Source organism: Onychostoma macrolepis, chromosome 19 (genome assembly GCF_012432095.1).
Source record: "Onychostoma macrolepis isolate SWU-2019 chromosome 19, ASM1243209v1, whole genome shotgun sequence".
NCBI lineage: Eukaryota > Metazoa > Chordata > Actinopteri > Cypriniformes > Cyprinidae > Onychostoma > Onychostoma macrolepis.
Genome location: NC_081173.1, coordinates 16382982 through 16406180, shown reverse-complemented (window position 1 = coordinate 16406180; position 23199 = coordinate 16382982). Strand labels below are relative to the sequence as shown.

The window sequence follows — 23199 nt, the reverse complement described above, 5'->3', positions numbered from 1 at the left end:
TACATACTGCTGTACATATTTTAAATTTAACTTTCGTCATATTTGGACAACATGCACTGCAAATACTAATCAGAATAGAAAATGATACTGTAAAAAACATTTCAAAACACTAATTCAAACAATAAGAAAGAAATATTGTTTTAGACTGACACAGACAGTGTTCCAGATTAAACTAACTAGTCTGGCTGTATAGTTGGCTGTCTAATTCAGTATTTAAAAAATAATAATTCTGTACATACTACTGTAGATATTTTTGATATCTAAACTTATTCTACTTTCTATGTATATTTTATTGGACAAAATCACTTTGAAGAATTTAATATCATTATTTCTACTGAAATGATTTACAATTTACTTGCAGTCCTTTGATAGTAAAACAATATTAAAATACATACAGTACTGTTGTACAGTTATTTCACGTAGAGTTACGATTCAAAACGAGAAGTAGTAAATGGCGATTAACAAGGAAATGCCTTCTGATTACTAGAACAGAACAGAACATGATACTTAGCTCATTGTTAAAAAAACATTTCAAACCATAAACCACTAATTCAAACAATAAGAAAGAAACTAGATACTATTTTAGACTGACACAGACAGGGTTGCATTAACCATCTGACCAAACTAAACAAACTAGTTTGGCTATAGCTGATTGCTTGAAATTTTTTAACAAAATATTTCTTTTATTCAATCTCTAAGCCCTACAAGCCAAAGTAATTGTGAAACACTGCTGCATATAAAATTGCTCTATTACCTCTCAAAGTCTTTTAGGTTGTATAAAAATCCCTAACAATTAAATTCTATATGTGATGTGAAATGAATGCCTTACAGCATCTCAGACTGACATTAATCACAAACTCTAATGAAAATGATTAGTTCCTCCTTTCACTGAGCGTCTACTGTTCCACATCCCATATTCCTGACCTACCAAGACTCTGGTCTGGTAATGAACCTACATTATGCAACGGGTCTCTGGCCCGCAAATGTGGTGCCAGTGAAGCTGGCCTGCTCCCAGAACCACATCTTTAAGGGAGTCATCATGCCACGCCATGCACAGACTGGCCACAGAGCATGATTAAACCTCATGACTTCAAACTTTCCAAACCCTGGCCTGTCAAAATGAGCAACTCAACCCAGGCAATGAGCTAAACTCACTTTTCAACAAGTCACAAAACAAAGATGGCATATTGGCTAAAATTCTGTGATTTCAAGATTTATTAAAGCACTCAGCGAAATTTGTCTTAAAGAAGTCAGGCTTTTATTCAGAATTAAAACCAAGAAATTTATCACTAGGACTTGGTGATAAAATAAACCGATTTCAATCATTCAGCAGTGAAATACACTATTTCAATTCGTACGTTAACAATGCATGATTGAAATAGCCCGGAATTCAATTATTTCATAAATTATATCATGGAATTTTCTTAAGTACACATTTCATGGCTTTTCACAGCAGCAGAAGTCTGAAAGTTGCTGCAGTTTCGATGATGTTGATGTGCTAAGAGTGCCCCCTAATGTCCCGTGTAGTACATAACCAAAACAACTCCTTCAATCAGCACACAAACAATTACTGCTTCTAATTTGTAACTTAAAACTGCCTTTAATTTAACATTATTTTCTTATAAATACTCTTAGTATTTTTATATATTTAAATTTGCTAGCTAAAATCATTAAAAATGTCCCTGCTTAATCAGGGTCAACATGAAAATTATATAAGTAGTATAAAATAATAGTAAGTGTAGGAAATAATTTTCACACAGATATATATATATATATATATATATATATATATATATATATATATATATATATATATATATATATATATATACACACACACACACACACACACACACACACATATATCTGTACATGCAGAACTTAAATACTTAATAGAAACCCTCTGTAGCACCAATCCTACGACCACCCAGACCTATACACAACCTCACCTGATTTTACAACGATCTTAGAAGTTCCTGGGGAATATGGGACTTTTAACTTTTGTGTGCTACATGGAAAAAGTTGAACTGTTCAGAGGAATGAAACAGTATCCCATCTGATGTTCAACACACATCAGATGGCAAATATTATTATAGTGGCTCTGTGGACAGGGGCCGATTTTTTGGCTGAGGTGGTTTCATGTATCTTATTATGTGGTGGTAAGAGAGGAAAATTGTAATCATCTGGGTCCAGATTGGCATGGTCCACCTACTGTGAAAGACATTGTATTGTCTGATATCGGATTTTTTTTTTTTTTTTTTTGACTGGCATCCCGCCTCGATCCAAACCATTGGGGATTCGGGCCTTTTTGGGCTTGAAACCAGAGTCAGATGATGGCGATGAATTCAAAGTCTAAGCATTTCAGCACAGAGCAAAGGGAGAAAAGACAGACATCCCCTCTAATGCCACCAATTAATTTTGACATTGCAGATCAAAAGAGAGTGAATGTAACAGTATCTAAATGCGACATGACTTTCCCTGGGACGGAGATGGAGGGAAATAGTAACCACTGTTGTATGAGAGCGAATTTTGGCTAACCTTTAGTTTTGTGAACACTGACACCCTCGGCTTTTCTCTTGTATAAAAGAGCTAAAACAACACGCCAGCATGAAGCGCTACCATATGTGACCCATACGCCCCGCCCCGCTCAACCCAGACTGAGGGCGAGCTGGTGCCGAATGGCAAAGCCCTGACCACAATCATCATGAGACCCTCGGAAAACTGGTGTTTATGAGACGCCAACTGCAACACACTCTCAACAAGGCAAAACTGTTTGTCAAGGTGATATTAAATGCATGTGCCAGAAACAAAATATTTTTAAATGGTTTAAGTAGGCCCCCTTCAAGCAGCATTCATGGCAAATATAACTTGTGCCGCTCTTGAGAATGACTTGAAAAAAAGAAAAACATTATAATCTCAATTAGCCTGACTGTTAATAATCATAGCCGTGTCATCAAACATTATGATTATTTGGACGCTTGAGATATTCAGTGGTCAAAAACTGACCCGAAAACTCAATTAATTAATTGAGTCAATATGTTTGGCTGGGATCAACTGACATTCACTGTTGTTTTCAACCGCTTGGTTACGGTGGTCTCTGCAAAGTCCCTGTAATGTCTTTCAGATTAGCAGTTAGTTAGAACTGCAATTAGGAACCATTACAGGACCACCACAAGTTTACCAAAAAAAAAAAAGTGACTAAAAAAAAAAGAGAATCACCACTTCCCACTGGAGACCCCCAGAGCTAATGGCCCTGAAAAATTCCAGCAAAAGAAGCCTAATGCGCACTCACACACAAACGTACGTGCACACGTTAAATAAAGAAAGAGGGAGATTGTGAGAAACAAAGAACCACATCATTTCCATGACCTTCTGAACTCTTCAACTTCCTTGAGTTGGTTTTCAGGACAGAGGTGGCCGAGTGCAGTACAGAAATTACAAAATTCAGTATCGTAACGGTTGCAAGAAAGTTCTATGGTTTTGAACCGACCTTGGGTCTCACTATCTTGCACAAGGGTCTTTGCACAGCTGAAATACTTGGACTTTTTGAACTACAGTGTTGAAACTATTCTTATCGGCTGATGGTAATTAGTGGTAGAGCCTGCTAAAGCTGTTTAAGTATTATGGCTTACCAGTAGATCCAAGCTCTGGGGATCTGGACCACATTTCATTGATAGGTCCACTTGCTCCATCAGAAAAGGTTTTTTCAGAAAACCTGATCTCAAAAAATTAATGTAGGTTATTAAAAGACCGGTTTACCTAAAAATTCTTCTAAAATGTGTGTTTTTTTGGGGGGGGGGGGGTTTAACAAGGGTTCGTTTTAAATAAAACTATTATTATTATACTATTATTTATTACAAATAAAACTATGTGGATACTGAGTATGTATCTTTAATTACGTGTTGTCTTGAAATATAGAGTAATTTAATTGAACACAGAATAATTACATTTTCTAAAACTTAAATATATATATATAACATGACATATGACAGTGACAGTTACTTTATTTTGAACCACACGTAACTGAAAAATTACTCATAGTTCAATAAGGGAGTCAGTTTATAGCTCAGTAACAGCTTTAAACGATTCACTGACTCTGATTAAAATTGCTAAGTTCCAAGCAAGTGTGAGGCCATTTTCATGTTTCATGAAAAAAAGACTGGTTAAAAAGAACTGATTCATAAGAGTCATTTTTGTGCAAATTGGACATCATGGCTCGTAGTGTTTTTGTTGTTGTAGGAAACACTGGTGAACACTCTAACAAGATAATGTCTGATGAAACTGCAAATGAATGCACAAAAATATCTACATTTTAAATTATTGTTTTTTTTTTATGTTTAGCGTGTGGAAATTTGGAGCCCTCAGAATGGTTAAGAATGAGTAAACGATGACAGAATTTTCCTTTGGATGAACAACTGTTTTCTTCTCAAAACAGAGCGACACAAGATCTAATGTGTTCTTTTACAAACTGTTTTTACAGATTAACATTTAATCACTAACGCTCCACTCAAGGATGCCAAATTTTCAGGGGTCACTTTCTCTAAAAACGCAAAGTGTAAAAAATTACGCCAACAATGGAAGGGCCAGAGGAAAGTATAACTGGGAAGCAGACTTTCCCAGAACCCACTAAAGCACTGTCCAGTGAATGAGCCATGCCTTTGCAATGTTATCCACTCCCAGCAGTCTTTAGGAATTACAAGCCTGTTCTTTCATACAAATTATGTCGCCAAGGGCCCGCTGGAGCCTTGAATATGGTGCTCAATGATTGGCGGGTAATTTGATTGAGCGAAGAACAATGTACACTTAGCAGAGACAGATCTCTGACCAACCAACAGACAAGAACCTGGACACATATCACACTACCCATATTCATTACAGCAAAGCTGAGACGGAAGCGAACAGTTCATTAAATTAAATAATCCTAAACAGAGTCACACACATTTAGATTGATGTGAGACAAACTACGGCTGCAGAGAATAGGCTTCTCAGTGGGGTTAAAAGTTCAGATGGGTCACAGCCCCTGACTGACCAGTATCGCGGAGTCATGACTACATGCTACACACATCCAGTGCTGTTGCTTTACAATAATGTCATTTTAAGGTCTTTTGCCTCTGATGGTGAGATCTGGAAGGCTTTTATACCACAAATGAGCCACTGGCTAACAGGTTTGGCCTTCATTTCTGCCAACTTCTCCCAGACCACCGGCGGAAATCTTTATGAAACCGTATCTATCATGGGATCTGATACTGCTGGAAACACAAGGGCTGAACCTGCACGTGACTAAACCTGCAATGAGGGCTAAATTGGGGTCACAACCAGCTGATGAACAGAATGAACTTGGCCAAGTAATTTTTGGATCCATTAAGGAACTCTTCGCCAGAGTGTGTTAAGCCAAAGGCATCAGATATTAGCCAAAGAAAAAACATGTACTTCAGTGAAAACAAGACCTTCTGACCTTGTGTACAATGGAATCTGCATGATTAGTGTCGTCAATTTGACTGATTAGTGATAGACGTAGCATAGAATCCTAAACATTTCTCATTTCTTCTCACGTCTTCTCAAGTTTGGGGTCAGTAATATGCATGTGTGTGTGTGTGTGTGATAAATTGATCAAAAGTGACAATAAACATAATAATAAGAAATGTTTAGAACATTAGAATGATTTCTGAAAGATCCTGTGACACCGAAGACTATAGCAATTGCTGCTGAAAATTCAGCTTTGCTATTACAGTAATGAAGTACATTTTAAAATAGAAAAAATAGAAAACAGAATAGAAAACAGAAAAATACAAAATATATAACATACTGTATAAAACAGATACTTTCATTTGAATAATATTTCACTAATGTTACTGCATTTTTCATCAAATAAATGAAAAGATACTTCAATCATAAAAAATCCTACTGACCCCAAACTTTTAAAAAGTAGTGTCCAAATGAAAAAGGATCCTCAATACTACAGGAATTATAGATTAGATAATCTTACAAATAATGCATTAATATATTTTTATAATTTGGTCACACTTTATTTTAAGGTACAATTCTCGCTATTAACAAACCATTAACTACGTCTTTTGCCCCAATAAACTCCTAATTTGATGGATTAGGGATATAGAATATGGTTATGCAGGATATGTGCTTTATAAGTGCTAATAAACAGCCAATATGTTAATAAAAGGCATGCTAATAAGCAACTAGTTAATAGTGAGAATTGGTCCCTATACTAAAGTGTCACCTATAAGTTAGGTTTATTTTATGTGTATGCACAAATGAGATGAACTACCATTTTCTACAAATGGAATAGGAAAATAATTCTGTAAAAACTTTACAATAAGGTCTCATTTGTTTATTAACACAGTGCATTATCCATTGTTTACAGATACAGAACTTTTGATCTAAAAAAAATGTATTAACAGGGTTTCTGCAGGATTTTGAAGACCTTTTTTAAGACCTGCACAAATAAAATTAATACCATATGAGCGGGGTAGGGCAATGTCTATATATTAACATAATAAACTGTGAAATGACTGTAAAAAACATGATTTACAGTTTAGATACAAGTTTTCACAAAAACAAAAAGTTTTATAAAATGATACACTTCACATTTCAGCCTCAAATCATTTTTAAGCAAATGTCAAAAACTATTAATTATTATATTAATTTAAACAATTATTTTCATTCAATTGTTATATTCATTAAATAACATAAATACATTTTACTGTTTAGATTTTTATAATGCATTATCTTGTTATCGATCCTCTAGTTCACATTTACAGCTCTGCGTGTTTGCAGGGTAAAAACATGAGTCGATTTTCGCGTTGGTCTGAACAAAACAAAACTGTTTCCCCGGTAACGTCTATACACAAAGCAGTGCAGCACCTGACTTTGAAACGTGCAGCCACTGCAGCGCTTATGTTTATTTAATGAAATCATAGTCTTTATTAAGTTTAATCGTCACATTAAGCCATATTCTGGTCTTCCCGTCCCCAAATTTTAAGACCTCTTGAAATCATAATTAAGACTTTCTTGTACAATTTAAGACTTTTTATGGCCTTAAATTTGAATAACTTTTTAACGACCCGCGGGAACCCCTATTAAAAATGTTTAGATTAACATTAAGATGAATAAATCCTGTATAAGTATTGTTAATTGTTAGTTCATGTTAACTAATGCTAACAAAAGAAACCATACTGTAAAGTGTTACCATTTTATGAAACATTTAACCATGCACATCTTTAACCATTGTAGAGGGCATATTGGAACCTACTCAGGTTAATTTGACCTTCATCAAACTACATGCTGGCTGCTGCTGGTACAAGAGTCTCTGCAGGCACAGCTAGCCTTCGTGACAGTGTTATAGTGCAGTCTCAGGGGGGCAAACACCTGGGCGGTTCTTGCATCCCCCAACTCAGAGAACAAGAGAGAGAGAGGGTCAGAGAGGAAAAAGAAAGAAAAGGAAAAAAGGCATCTGTTTAGTTTCACCAATCAATGGACGAAACCTCTGCACCGGCCTGAACAAACACAGAACACAAGCTGTAGCAGGTGGTGGAAAGACCTATTAAAGCTTCCTCTCTTTCTCCCCTGGACAGACAACCTGTACCTACAGACAGCTGTGGGCTCAAACTGCATCTGCAGGCCGAGAGGAAAAAACAAATAAACTGTACAGAGTGCGATTGCTAAGGGCAACGGCCAATCAAAGGCTTGTCAGTGGTTGCACTTGCTGAATAAATGACCTGCCTTGACAGGAAATTCCACCAGCAATTTTAATTCTGATCAGGCTTCAAGGAAGTGGAAAGAATAAAAACACATCAGTTATAATGACAGGAAGTCTCCAATCACATGGCAAGCAGCTGTTGCCAGCGTAGGGATCAAGGAGCCATGAGAGGATGGAGGGGTTCTGGTGTGAAATGCAGATGGAAAGAAGATGAGATGGAGGGGAACGAGAGCAGCGAGGTAAAGCCTGCGTTTCACAAAACACTCATTTTTAGTGCACCGCTTGCAGGTTTAAAACCCAAATCAGAGGAAACCAAAGAGCAAAAGCTGTGCTTCACATCACAACTACCAGCGATGTTATGCAAATATACCAAAAGCCGCTTGTTAGGGGGTCCCGTCCATATGGAGATGTTTAGGGTGCTTTTCAAACCATCTGCGTTTTATACCAGGCCTGGCTCCTTAGTCTGGGGGATGCAATCAAATTAGCCGAGCCCTATGTGAGCTTCATTTTAACAAGGCTGTAAATTTAAAAATGTAATTGAAATATGACACTTTAAATATGATTGGCTTCAGATATATGATTGAAGCCAATGGAGTACATTAGAGTACACTTGTGGAAGAGGGCGGCTCAGCGCTGACTGCTGTGTCGAGTTAACGAATGGAGAAGCCAAGAAGTCTTTGTGGTAGGAACCACACTTAAACTAATAAGGAGAAATATCCTGACATTATTCTTTTACAAACAAGCAGAAGTGGCTTTGATTAAGCACTTTCACATTTCATAAATCAATCAGCTCGAGGAGTTTTATTAATACTGTATCGTGCTACATGAGGTACAGATTTACTATTTAACCATTTGTGACCTTGGACCACAAAACCAGACATAAGGGTCTTTTTTTTTTATTTGAGATTTAAACATCATCTGAAAGCTGAATGAATAAGCTTTCCATTGATGTATAGTTTGTTAGGATCGGACAATATTTGGCTGAGATACAACTATTTGAGAATCTGGAATCTGAGGGTGCAAAAAAATCTAAATATTTAGAAAATCGCCTTAAAAGTTGTCCAAATTAAGTTCTTAGCAATGCATATTACTAATCAAAATTTAAGTTTTGATATATTTACGGTAGGAAATTTACAAAATATCTTCATGGAACATGATCTTTACTTAATATCCTATAACTTTTGGCATAAAGGAAAAATTTATCATTTTGACCCATACAATGTACTGTTGGCTATTGCTACAAATATACCCATGCTACTTATGAATGGTTTTGTGCTCTAGGGTCACATTTAAAGGAGTTGTACTCTTTTAGGACTCAACAAAAAGGAAGACAGATGATGTTATTTCACTATATCTTTCACTATTATTTGTTGTAATTTCTCTTTCCTTCTTTTTTTTTTTTTTTTGGTAAAATTAATTTCAAATAAAAAATGTAAATACATTTTGTGAGATATCTGAATATGTACGTGTTCCAGAAAAGAAAGAGAGCCAGGTTTGGAACAACTTAAGTGTGAATAAATGATGACGGTATATTAATGTTTAAATGTAGAAGGATTTAGAAATTTGTCTACAAAGGATTCATCTACAGCATTTAATCTTTTGAAATGTCATGCACCTGAACTGATAGTGGACCCAACAATCTCAACAGAAAGGCGAAAGTAAACTGGTAGCCCTCCAGAGAAACGCAGGCACAACTCCAAGTGATGTTCTGATGATAGAAGCCATCTTGAATTACCCGTCTGCATCCACTTAAAGCCTGACTCAATGCCGTTACTGTTCTGCCATTTCAAGCAGAACCACTGATGGGCAGGCATCTCTTTTCAAAAAAGCCATCCCCCCAGCTCCCCTCTCAGGAAATGGAGGCCGCGGCTGGTCAAATGAATCTTAATCTGCACAGGTTTGGAGCTCTTCAACGGAACCAGACGGTCAGGATGACAGCCCACCTGACAGCGATGAAAATCAAAGCTCTTCACCGAGCAGCCCGTTTCAATTTCAGAGTTTGTCCTAAACTGTTTTACCATGAAATCCCAAATTGCCTATTTTGATTGAATACAGATAAAACTACATAAATAAGTTATTGTAGATCTTAACAGTGGTTGACAAGATGAATACATGCACATTTGTAAATAAATGCCTGATTTTGCGCTACATAAATATCACTTCACAACAACAGGCCTACAGTACAAAAACACCACGAAAATATATTTTAATTACATTTATTTTTAATTGAATTAAGCATAGGTTATGACCTCACATCGTAGTTGGCCGGAAAACTTAAAATTGATTAATAGCATTATTTTTCTCTCCACAGTTCATGTGGTTATAGTTTAGAGTTGGCGAATAACAAACTGGAAGCAATGCTACTTACTACATTTTTCATCAGCAAAACAATATCTCAGCTCTTTTCAAAATAACACAGTTTTTCCAGTAACAATCTACTTCCAAACAAGCAGCGATGTAGAATGACAAAGTGTTGTTTTTAAAGTATGTTGCATTATATTGTACATGCAGTTTTAAAGCTGAACGTACTTGAATCACACAGGCACTCCTAAAATGATTCAATGAATCACTGAATTTTTTAATGCTGCTGTTCATCATTAAGTGTTGGACTAAGTCAGGGTTCCTCAAATCTTTCCCTGGAGGGCCAATCTGCTGCAGAGTTTAGCTCCAACCCTGATCAAACTCACCTACCTGTGATGATCTTGAAGACTCTGATTAGCATGCTCAGGTGTGTTTGATTAGGGTTAGAGCTAAACTCTGCAGGAGTGGGCCAGATTTGAGGATGCCTGGACTAAGTAATGCAAATGTTTCTATTTTTATTAGTTTCATTTAGTGTAAATTATAAATAAATTACTCAAATGATTTGCATTAATGTAATAAAGCAACACTTTCTCTACTAGTAGTTATATATAGACTCTGCTTCTTTAAATAGTTTCAATATAATTAGCGATTTCTGTTTGTATTTGCCAGTGTAGCTACTTTATCACAAGGTTAGCTTAAAGGGATATTTCACCCAAAAATGAAAATGCTGTCATTAATTGCTCACCCTCATGTCGTTCCAAACCCATAAGACCTTCGTTCATCTTCGGAACACAAATTATGATATTTTTGATGACACCTTAAAGCTTTCTGACCCTCCACAGACAGCAACGCAACTGACACATTGAAGGCCCAGAAAAGTAGTAAGGACATCCATGTGACATCAGTGGTTCAACCATAATGTTATGAAGCTACGAGAATACTTTTTGTGTGAAAAGCAGTGTTAATTTCGTTGACAAATAATTTAGTCATAATTGTTTTCACCGACGAAAATGAGAAGATAAACTAAAACTCGTTTTGAATGACAAAAACTATGCCGAAAATCTATTGACATTTTCGTCAACCAATAAAAACGAGACGAAAATGTTAATGAGGGACGATTTGGGAAGAGATTCATTCAGAACGAATCTGCTGTGTCGAATTGTCCGTTTTGACCAGTATTCACATAAACACAGTTGATTACATCTTAAGTGAACGTAAACAGTAGGGAGAACGTGTGTATCAGTATATTGCATCCATGCATTCGGTTTTAAAGGGATAGCAGCCTAATATAGTTGCTATTGTCCGAGTCATTGATGTTAATCAAGCAACAAAAGAAAGACAGAAAATGACAATCACTTTAGTAGCACTAAAGATTACTGTAAATTTATTTATAGAAATAAATATGTCTTCTTGAAAGAATGAAGAATATGGTAAATAAAGAATGCATAATTAGCCAGATATAACCACTGGTATTTAATTGAAAAGAAGACCATGTTCTTGTTCTTTATGAGAAGTGGTTTTATTTAATTTTAACAAAGGCATGTTGTGTGTCACTGCAGTTAAATCGGTGTCTATTGTGATAAAACCTTAATATCAAACCTACAGTGGGGAAAAATGTTTTTAATCCCCTGCTGATTTTGTACGTTTGCCCACTGACAAAGAAATGATCAGTCTATAATTTTAATGGTAGGTTTATATAAACAGTGAGAGACAGAATATCAACAAAAAAAATCCAGAAAAATGCATTTCAAAAAAGTTATAAATTGATTTGCATTTTAGTGAGTCAAATAAGTATTTGACCCCTTTGCAAAACACGACTTAGTACTTGGTGGCAAAACCCTTGTTGGCAATCACAGAGGTCAGACGTTTCTTGTAGCTGGTCACCAGGTTTGCACACATCTCAGGAGGGATTTTGTCCCACTCCTCTTTGCAGATCCTCTCCAAGTCATTAAGGTTTCGAGGCTGACGTTTGGCAACTTGAACCTTCAGCTCCCTCCACAGATGTTCTATGGGATTAAGGTCTGGAGACTGGCTAGGCCACTCCAGGACCTTAATGTGTTTCTTCTTGAGACACTCCTTTGTTGCCTTGGCCGTGTGTTTTGGGTCATTGTCATGCTGGAATACCCATCCACGACCCATTTTCAATGCCCTGGCTGGCTTCAATGCTCTGGCCCTGACGGTACATGGCACCGTCCATGATCCCTTTGATGCGGTGCAGTTGTCCTGTCCCCTTAGCAGAAAAGCACCCCCAATGTTTCCACCTCCAAGTCTGAGGGAGATTGACAGTTATTTTGTTTTTCTTCCATTTGCGAATAATCGCACCAACTGTTTTCACCTTCTCACCAAGCTGCTTGGCGATGGTCTTGTAGCCCATTCCAGCCTTGTGTAGGTCTACAATCTTGTCCCTGACATCCTTGGACAGCTCTTTGGTCTTGGCCATGGTGGAGAGTTTGGAATCTGATTGATTGATTGCTTCTGTGGACAGGTGTCTTTTATACAGGTAACAAACTGAGATTAGGAGCACTCCTAATTAGGAGATTAGGATGCATTAAAATTATAGATTGATCATTTCTTTGTCAGTGGGCAAACGTACAAAATCAGCAGGGGATCAAATAATTTTTTCCCCCTGTATATAATGAGTTTGGAAGTTTTATAACAAATGCATTACACTGTATCTAAACCCATTAGATTTTAGCCGACTAAATTAACTGTAGATTTAGTCTACTAAAATCTTATGATATTTAGTAGACTAAAATTCGACTAAAGCTAAAAACAATTCAGATAACTAAAATATGACTAAAACTAAATGGCATTTTAGTCAAAAGACTATGACTAAAACTAAATCAAAATTAACACTGGTGCAAAGAAAACAAAAATAAAGACTTTATTCAACAGTTTCTTCTCTTACATGTCGGTCTTCGCCGCGCGTTCATGAGAGAACGTCTCGGTTACGTATGTAACCCTCGTTCCCTGAAGAAGGGAACGGAGAGGTCACGTCGGATGACCGACGAATTGGGATCTCGCCAGAGAGACCAATCCACTTCGAGTGTAACTAAACGAGCCAATGGACATTGGCATGCGATCATTGCATCCAGCTGCCGCTGATCACAGCGTGAGTATAAGAGGCAGCGGGTGCACCGCATTAATTCATGCTTTCGCTGAGGAGCCGAGCCGGTGACCCGGCCGCTCAGCGGTGGTACAGCGACTGTGGCGACGGGACGTGACGTGACGTGACGTTCCCTTTCAGTCGGTCACTCCGAGTCATGTCGGATGACCGATGAATTGGGATCCCTACCAAAGCGCCACAGGAGCTGCCCCTTCCAGTGCCCTGTGTAGGCCTCCTGATCCTTCCTATAAGGCAGACGATAGGACCGGGCTCTACACAGAGAGGGTCAACTACTGTTGTTCATTGGGCAACCCAGACAGTAGGACTTGGATAACACTGGGAAGCGTGCCCTTCCGTTTGGAAGAGGCACACTGCGGAGTCACCTCCTCCCAGAGGGGGTTAAGTGGCATTTAGACATGTGAAGTAACCCCGTAGGGCCCTATTGCACATGGAAGTCTCTGAGATGGCATAGGCTGCATCATTAGAGATGGCAGAACGTGGTCTGCCAGGGGAGACACGGCTCTAATAAGCATACCATGGAATACACATATGGGATCCCGGCAGGGTCACTCATATGGGCACCAACCTCACACCAGATTTCAAGAATTCATTGGCTGAAAGGCCTGACGCCGGAGTGCTGGAGGACTCGACAGGGTTTGCCTGGTTAAGGAACTCTCTGGAGAATTAGGCGTAAGAACGCCGCAAGCCGACTCTGAGCCGGGCCTCTCAGTGCCACTACCCGTTTGAGGTGAGAACACAGGAGGAGCCCGGTTCGACACGTAGGCTATAAAACCTAGCGAACGTGTTAGGAGTCGCCCAACCCCGCAGCTCTACAGATGTCTGCTAGCGAGGCACCATGGGCAGGGCACACCTTGTGCTTCATAGGCCAAGGTGATGGCATCCACTATCCAGTGGGCCATCCTCTGCTTGGAGACAGCCTTCCCCTTCTGCTGTCCTCCGTAACAGACAAAGAGCTGTTCTGAGGTCCTGAAGCGCTGAGTTCTATCCACGTACTGTCGCAGTGCGCGTACAGGACAGAGGCTGGGTCTGCCTCCTCCAGGGGCAGCGCTTGCAGGTTCACTACCTGGTCCCTGAAGGGAGTGGAAGGAACCTTGGGCACATAGCCGGGCCGGGGCCTCAGTGTTGCACTGGAGTCAGCCGGCCCAAACTCAAGGCACGATTCGTCGACCGAAAATGCCTGCAGGTCCCCCACCCTCTTGATCGAGGCCAACGCAGTCAGGAGTAGGGTTTTCATAGAGAGAAACTTCAACTCGAACGACCGCAAAGGCTCGAAGGGGGCAGTTTGTAGGGCTCTTAGCACCAATGCCAAATCCCAAGAGGGTAGGGAGGGAGGCCTAGGAGGGTTTAACCTCCTGGCAGCCCTAAGAAACCTGACAACCAGATTGTACATCCCCACCGACCTCCCCTCTACGGGGTCGTGGTGAGCGGAAATAGCAGCAACATAAACCTTAAGGGTGGAGGGGGACAGCCTACGCTCCAACCCTTGTTGCAAAAAGGAAAGCACGGCTCTGATCGAACATCTCCGGGGGTCCTCACGGTGAGAGGAACACCATTCGACGAACAGGTTCCACTACAGCACATAGGCCCGTCTTGTGGACGGTGCTCGTGCTGAAGCGATAGTGAGAGCTACCTCCTGGGGTAGATCACCTAGAACCTCCGCGTCCCATCCAGGGACCACACATGGAGTTTCCACAAGCCTGGACGCGGGTGCCAGAGGGTGCCCCGTCTCTGAGAAAGCAGATCCTTCCTCAGAGGAATCGGCCAGGGAGGGGCTGTCGCGAGGAGCATGAGTTCCGGGAACCAGGTCCTGTTGGGCCAATATGGAGCCACTAACAAGACCTGCTCCTCGTCCTCCCTGATCTTGCACAGTGTCTGTGCTAGCAGGCTCACTGGGGGGAACGCATATTTGTGCAGGCCCTGGGGCCAGCTGTGTGCCAGTGCATCCGTGCCGAGCGTTGCCTCGGACAGGGAGTAGAACCACTGGCAGTGGGTGGTTTCTGGAGATGCAAATAGGTCTACCTGAGCAACTCCAAACCGACTCCAAATCAGCTGGACCGCCTGGGGATGGAGTCTCCACTCCCCAGGAAGTGCTGCTCGAGACAGCACGTCGACTGCCTGATTGAACACTCCTGGGATGTGGATGGCACGAAGGGACCTCAGATACTTCTGACTCCAGAGGAGGTGGTGGCGGGCGAGTTGCGACATGTGACGGGAGCGTAAACCGCCTCAAACTGCCAGCAACTCGAGGCAATTGATATGCCAACGCAGTTGGGGGCCCGTCCACATGAATACCACAGCATGCCTGGATACCTGCTCCAAGGGCACTCCTGCCCGAAGGAACGAGGGATCTATCCACGGGCTGAAGGTTTTGCGGCAGGCCGGTGTAATCTGAACCCGGTGAGTACCGCGTTTCCACGCCCACCTCGGGACTCGGCCATGGAGCCAGTGCTGAAGCGGTCTCATATGGAGCAGACTGAGCGGAACTGTCGCCGCAGCTGCAGCCATATGCCCCAGGAGCCTCTGAAAGAGTTTCAGTGGGACCGCCGTCCTGCCTGATAAAGTCTTGAGGCAGTTCAGCACCGACTGAGCACGTTCCTGGGTGAGGCGTGCTGTCTGGTTGACCGAATCCAACTCCATGCCGAGAAAAGAGATCCTCTGCGTTGGCACGAGTTTGCTCTTTTCCCAGTTGACCCGAAGACCCAACTGGCTGAGGTGCCTGAGCACCAGGTCCCTGTGTGCGCACAACTGCTCTTGAGACTGTGCAAGTATGAGCCAGTCGTCGAGGTAGTTGAGGATGCGCACACCCCGTTCTCTCAGGGGAACAAGGGCCGCCTCTGTGACTTTGGTGAAGACGCGAGGCGAAAGGGACAGCCGAAGGGCAGGACCTTGTACTGATATGCCCGACCCTCGAACGCGAATCGCAGGAATGGCCTGTGTCGCGGGAGAATTGAGACATGAAAGTACGCGTCCTTCAGGCCGATCGCTGCAAACCAATCTAGGGGACGGACGCACCCAAAAATGCGTTTCTGCGTCAACATCTTGAACGGCATCTTGTGAAGTGCACAGTTCAAAACTCGCAGATCCAAGATCGGTCATAACCCACCGCTTTTCTTGGGCACAATGAAGTAAGAGCTGTAAAACCCCGACCTCATATCGGCTGGAGGGACCGGCTCTATCGCGTCCTTCGCCAGCAGGACTGCAATTTCCGCACGCAAGACAGGGGCATCGACGGCCTTGACTGAAGTGAACCAGATGCCCCCGAACTTGGGGGGAAGCCGGGCGAACTGAATTGCGTAGCCGAGTCTGATGGTCCACAGGAGCCACCGAGACGGACTGGGGAGCGCTAGCCAGGCTCTGAGAGACCGTACCAGCGGGACCAACGGGGCCACCGACATACCCACGGTGGGGCAGCGAGGTGGAACACAGGGACCCGGCCCAGAGCCTGTGACGGCTTGGCCTGTGACAGCGGGGGGCGGGGTCTGGGTGTGCAGTGTAACACTCACCTGATTCCTCCTCGTGAGGGAGGAAACACAGGAACCCGGCTTGAGGCTTGTGACAGCCTGGCGTGTGACGACTTGAAGCGGGGACTCGAGTGCTACCGCCCTTACCTGGTTCCACGAATGGGCAGGAGGGGTGCTCTTGGGCAACCCACTGCTGCCTGCTGGCGAGAGAGGAGGAGGGAAGTGATCCCGTGATGCACGGTTCACCACTCTCCTCCTCTTGAGACCCAGAGATTGAGGAAACCGCTCTTTTATTGATGTTTTGGGTACCGCTGGCTGCTGGGCCAGCGGCGGAACAAAAACAAAACAAAACAAAAGATTATCCACCCGGCCCTCCTCCGGGGGAGGAAGTGGTGCGGCCACCATCTCCCGACGAGCAGTCTCCTCCATCCCTGGGTCGCCCGTCTCAGGGCCTCTTGCACTTGCCGCCAGGTTTGGCGGGGGCCTGGACGGGCTGGGCGTCCTGCCTGCAACCGGCTCCACGGCACTGCCTGGTGGAAGGCTGCTGCGGCTGCGCGGGAGTGGGGGCAGCCGCAGGGGGGCGCCCACGGCGACGAGCAGGCTGAGGGGCTGCAGCCGGAGTGGAAGCAGCAGGTGAGTAACTCCTCTTGGGGAAGCCCTCACTGTCACCCTCAGATCACCTCTGACTCCACCGGATCCAGCGCCGCCCCGGGAACGAACACTGGATCGCGGCAGAGGCAGAGGGACTCCGCCATGTTTGACATAGCAGAGTCTATTATGCAACTCCGAGATGGTCATGTCCCCACAAGAAGAACATGAGCCATCCACGAAAGCCTCCTCAGCGTGCTGAATGCCCAGACACATGAGGCAGCGATCGTGACCGTCCTGAGGCGCCAGGAAACGACCACACCCAGAAACGCACGGGTGATAAGACATCTTTAAAAAGAGAGAAAATTTGCTCTTTGTTAAGTGCTGAAGCACGCAGGGGAGCTGGCCACCACACACTCCTAGTGTGACTGCCTTCACGGGAATCGATCTTTTTCTCCCGTGAGACCGCGACCACCGCTGCTGCGCTGTAACGCCCGCACTCGCTCGCTCTTCTCACTCGCAGGAAAGGAGAGCAGCAGTAATTCACCGCCGCTCGGCTCCGAAGCGAAAGGATGAATTAATGCGGTGCACCCGCTGCCTCTTATACTCACGCTGTGATCAGCGGCAGCTGGATGCAATGATCGCATGCCAATGTCCATTGGCTCGTTTAGTTACACTCGAAGTGGATTGGTCTCTCTGGTGAGATCCCAAATCGTCGGTCATCCGACGTGACTCGGAGTGACCGACTGAAAGGGAACCATGATGTGTCAGTTGTACACTATCTATGCAGGGTCAGAAAATCAAATATATCTTAATTTGTGTTCCAACAATGAACAAAGTTCTTACAGGTTTGGACCAACATGAGGGTGAGTAATTAGTGACAGAATTTTCATTTTTGATTGAACTATCCCTTTAAATGTAGTTTAACCACTCTATATTATATTACATACATATTCTGTACATAATACATAATATTACTGTAAGTATCTACCTTCAGACTGATGAGCTGCTAGCGGTGTCTGAGTCTCTTTACAGTAGGACACCACCTCTCTGGGCAGGAAATCCACCTGAGTTATCTTAGAAGGTCCCAATCTGTGCGTTCGACGACTGGGGAGAGAAAAATAACGACCTATGAATGTCTTGCAACCTGACACACACGTGCACACACTTGCATGCGCATTAAAGTACATACAGCAATAACAATTTGACAGCATCACGGTGACAAAATACAATGTTACATCTAATATGCTGTAGGGTTTATTATTCAGGTCCATGAACATATTGTAAGTTTGGATGACCCTCATTTGACTGCTAGAACTAATGTTTAAAGCATTCTCAGTACATGGCATGGTGCATCAATCACTGTCACATACAGCCCTGGGCACACAGCTGGAGAGTGACCAGCTGAAAACACTTGAACCTGACAAACTTAAAAGAAAAGGGGAATGAGATAGAGGGAGCGAGCCAGAAAGAGAAATGAGAGGAACAAAGGAAAAGTTGCATACACATTGGTACACTACAGTACAAAAGCAGTGCAATACCACACACACTCACAAATATATAAATGTTGATTATCAATGTAAAAAAAAAAAAGAAAAAAGTAAATTAGAAGGAAACCTAGAACACAATCAGCCTAGAAACAAGACAAACTCTGCAATATTATAATAATAAATCCTATTTTATTCATCTACATTTAAAGATACTTTGCCTATGGACTAGTTACTGTTTTTTTTAATAAATACATTTTTTCTTATTTTTTAAGCGATAACTTCTAAGTTCTTAGTCATACATCAAAAATTGTATGCTCACAATATACAGTAGAAAAAGAAAGCAAAAATGGTTCTTTTGAGCTTTCTATTCATTTTAAATTGTATTTTTTATTGGGTTTTTATTACAAATATTGTAATAATATTAGTGTTTTTAATGTAGGTGTTGTAAATATTTCACAATATCTTGGTGAGCATATTGCAGCCTAAACATTTAATATTGTAACAATATTTCAGAATATAAGTGTTTTTACTGTATTTTCTTTCTTTCTATCTATCTATCTATCTATCTATCTATCTATCTATCCTTTCAAATAAGACTAGTCTTGACAACATTTACTGTAAAAAGTAATAAAGTAAATAACATTTTAAATGAAATTCATTTTAATTTCACTTACTTTTTTTTAAATTGCAATTTTGCATTCTATTTACTTAATTCAAATTCAAGAATTTAAGAATTCATTCACACATCCCTGCACTGAATGTAGCCAACAGGTGTCCAAAGAAATGCATGTACATATCTGCTGAAAAATATTTGTACATGTAAATGTGTATGTGTATGCATTTAAAAGTTTGGCAGATCTCAGTAAAAAGAAAGAAAGAAAGAAAGAGACAGAGAGGAGGAGATACCCGAGCTCAGAGTCAGCCTGCAGCTGAAGAACAGAGGGGTCAGTGTCCCACTGCAAGGTCCTGGAGGGGGCGGCAAGGGGTGTCACGCAGGGGACAGGAGGGAGAGAACATGCAAGATTAACCTCAGCAGAAACAACACCATCATACACACAAACATAAATATCATAGCACACACGCCATCAAACAACACACCTCATGCAAGCCAGGAGAACAGTGAGAAAGGACCAATCAAATCAGCAAACATGGGGATGCAGTTTGAAACAATGCTAAGGAGGTCCATGCATCATGTTGGAAGATGTATTATATGAAAATGATGTGAGAATCGCATGAGGAATATGATATGTCACCAAATCTTTCTAAGGTTATAATATTAAATTGTGGGATGGACATATGAGAAATGTGAACAGAGTTATGAAAATAAATAAACTGAATAAACCCTTACAAAAAGTTACATAGTATTACCATGGTTTCTGGATGTGGTACCGCACATTCCTAAACCCCAGGCTAACATTCCCTTTGCATATTTGCAATGTCAATATCATTGCCAAACACAACTTGTGACCTTGCACATCATTTATACGTTCATGACCTTACAGTTTGTCCTTGATGGACTTTTCAGTCCATAACTTTAAAAATAAATCGCTCTTCACTCAAATGAATTAAAAAGTAACACATTTTCCGTCACTGTTTGACATTTTCACTACATCCGAAATCGCATACTGAGCAGGTATGACATTTAGTGAAGAACTTACTTTGTGGCCGTTTAAAAAGTATCTTCTCTATATCATTAATGTGTGAATGAAATCCGGACGTACTACAACCGCCATGCTGGCTTTGTCATATGTCCTATGGCATCATTAGTTGCGTCGCTTCACGGGCATTTGCAACTCCAATGTGTATTGGAGTTCTGAATCTCCATGACCGTGTGATGCATGATTCGTTTTACACCAACCCAATCTCATGAGGGTGGCAATTTCATTTAAATTCATACAATTTGATTCGTATAGAAATGAAAGATTTTTAGAGAAAGAAAAAAAAACAATAATAATAATAACACATGGGTCCACCCCTAAACGTACAATGTACAAAAAAAATTTACTAATTCGCTAAAATTTTAAATAGTTACAAATAGTTACCATGACAGTGTGTTGTTTTACGCACCTTTAGCACCGCAATTTGAAATTTAATCCAATGCTAACCACATTCTAACATTTAAAAAGTACGAAACATTGTTTTATCCTGAGGTTGAAAATGGGATTTAAAAACTTGATAACCTGGGGTTTAAGTGCAGTGAGAAAAGCCCATATCCACCTTATTTTACATTGCGGAAGACTTCTGATTTCTGATGACTATTTGTGCTACAAACTAGTGTGTTTATGATAAATTAAAATAATATGATAATATCAGTTTGCAAAATCAAACAGCATAACGGACTGGTTTTGTACAGCTAAAAATAACTGGAAGTGGATGAAAATGGAAGCTTCACACATTCAAGTTACAAATGGACATTATAAATAAGATGGATATAGTAGGCCTAATTCATAGTACCATCGGATATCATTACTGTACCACGGTAATGCCACAGACCTTTTTGTTAAGAATACACAAAACCAGTCATCTTTCATAAGCTCAACTATTAAGCTGATTAGAAAGATAAACAAACATGTAAACAGTATGTTACATAGAGTGAGATATTGTACATTAAGACAGACATATATGAACAAAGCATTTCATACATGACGTGTTTTGATTGGTGGCCAGAATACAGCACATAGATATTCTGTAACTATTCTATTCTATTCTTATCCAACCCACAAAACCTGTAGGCAAAGCTTTGCTGTGATGTGCATATTTTATCCTACAGAAACAAGTCAAAACGGTGTTGACCTTGTAAACTTTTTTCCTCAACCTTCAGTATGTCACAAACATGCCTATTAATTTTTTTTCACCAAACTTACACAGCCAGAGGGGTAGCGTGTCAAACTGACACTCTGTTTTACCAGTGATGACATTTAAAAAAAACGTATTGTCATTCACGTCGTTGCAAATGGCTCCAATTTAACCATGCAAGAGGAATTGTTGAAGTCAAGGCTCAAGGTAACAGCAGGCATCAGGCAGTCACACCGGGGGGAGCAACCTAAACTGCTCTGCTTTTTTCAACTGCCAATGAGATAGAGTGTGCACTGACTTTAATAGCAGAGCGTACACGTTCCCTTCAAAGGGGCTGCTTGGGATTCTGGGTTAGGGTTTTGTGCGGATACATACCTTTCATTGTTTGTGTCTGTTTTGTGCTTACTAATGCCACTGACCCCTGACCTGGGAGAGAACGAGAGTTATAGATGGAGACACTTAGAGCGGGACACTGTTACAACCGACCTTGGAGTAAAAACAACTCATATAATCCTATCATGCTACCATGAGGCACTGGTAGTGCATAGCTAAAGATGAAGTCATTAATATGTCCTGGAAATATCACTTCAGTCCAGTGGCTGTGAGCTGAGCCCCCTGCAGGGAGCGTTGACAGGGACAAACGCGCACATCTTGTGTCAAACGTGCTGCACGTCTGCATTATGCAGACTTAATTACAGGCCAAAGCAGCAGTCGCATCAGCCTTCCCCTTTCCACATGACTGCAGCTATCTGTCTATATTTCAGAGAAAGAAAAATGAGCCTGTTAACAACCCTCACTGCTAGCGGCACTGATACACACTTGGTTGTTATTTTTGATGCTTTATGTTAAAAATCGACCGTCTCGTCTTACAAATATTTATCTTACAGGAAGTTCTCTGGTTGGTTATAAATTTCTAGATGCCCACTAAATTGATTAGGCAGGCAGTCTCTTAAACTCTCCATTTCAGTATCAGTGGAGTTAGATTTTATACCTTGAGATAGGCTGCTTTGGTCTTTTATATTGTCTCAGGCTGACAGGTGAAGTGGAAAATCAAAAATGAGCACACTACAGGAACCACAGAATGATTCTTACCTATATCTGTTGATCCCATATAAAAAAAAAAAAAAAACAGAGAAACATGCTTATCAGTCACACTTGCGTTACAAAATAACTTGTTCCTGCTTAAACAAAAGCTATATAGTTCACCCAAAAATGAAAATTCTGGGACATCAGTAAAATAGCCGGTACATTTGTTTTCTTTTAACATAGAAACACTTTTAGTCTTTGAAAAACAAAGAACATTTTTTGTTTCCACAAAATTATCAAGCAGCAGCACAACTGTTTTCAACACACAGTGTTACAGTTTTCAATCTGTTACAGTAAGAAATGTTTCTTGAGCATCAGCATATTAGGATGATTTTATGAAGGGTCATGTGATACTGAAGACTGGAGTAATGATGCTGAAAATTCTGCTTTTTCATTTGAAAATAGATTAAATATTTAAATGTATTTAATATTAACATATTAAATGTTACAATTGGCGAGCGTAAAAGACTTCTTTCAAAAATCTGAAAATCTTAGCAAACATCTGAACTGTAGTGTATATAGATAATTTACAGTAAAAAATAAAATAAATTGTTATTAACTTGCAATGTAATGCCTTACTTTAACTTATATTGTTTACCCTACTTTATTATTGGCAAAAGCATCTGTTTTTCTCTC

The 23199-nt window shown here is 40.9% G+C and overlaps 1 protein-coding gene across 7 annotated transcripts in view; it reads right to left on the bottom strand.

Moving 5' to 3' along the window:
- The window catches only part of LOC131525487 (cytoplasmic dynein 1 intermediate chain 1), a 68552-nt gene that overhangs the window by 43088 nt on the left and 2265 nt on the right, over positions 1-23199 (bottom strand). For 2 of the 7 annotated variants that reach the window (XM_058753158.1, XM_058753160.1), the window contains exons 5-7: positions 21853-21903; positions 19588-19647; positions 18183-18298 (exon numbers count right to left, since the gene is read on the bottom strand). In XM_058753158.1, coding sequence (XP_058609141.1) covers positions 18183-18298; positions 19588-19647; positions 21853-21903 — 227 coding nt within the window. Of the gene's footprint in view, positions 1-18182; positions 18299-19587; positions 19648-19779; positions 20621-21852; positions 21904-23199 lie in introns of those variants that run through there. The other 5 variants (XM_058753161.1, XM_058753162.1, XM_058753163.1 and 2 more) reach the window with 3 other exon arrangements.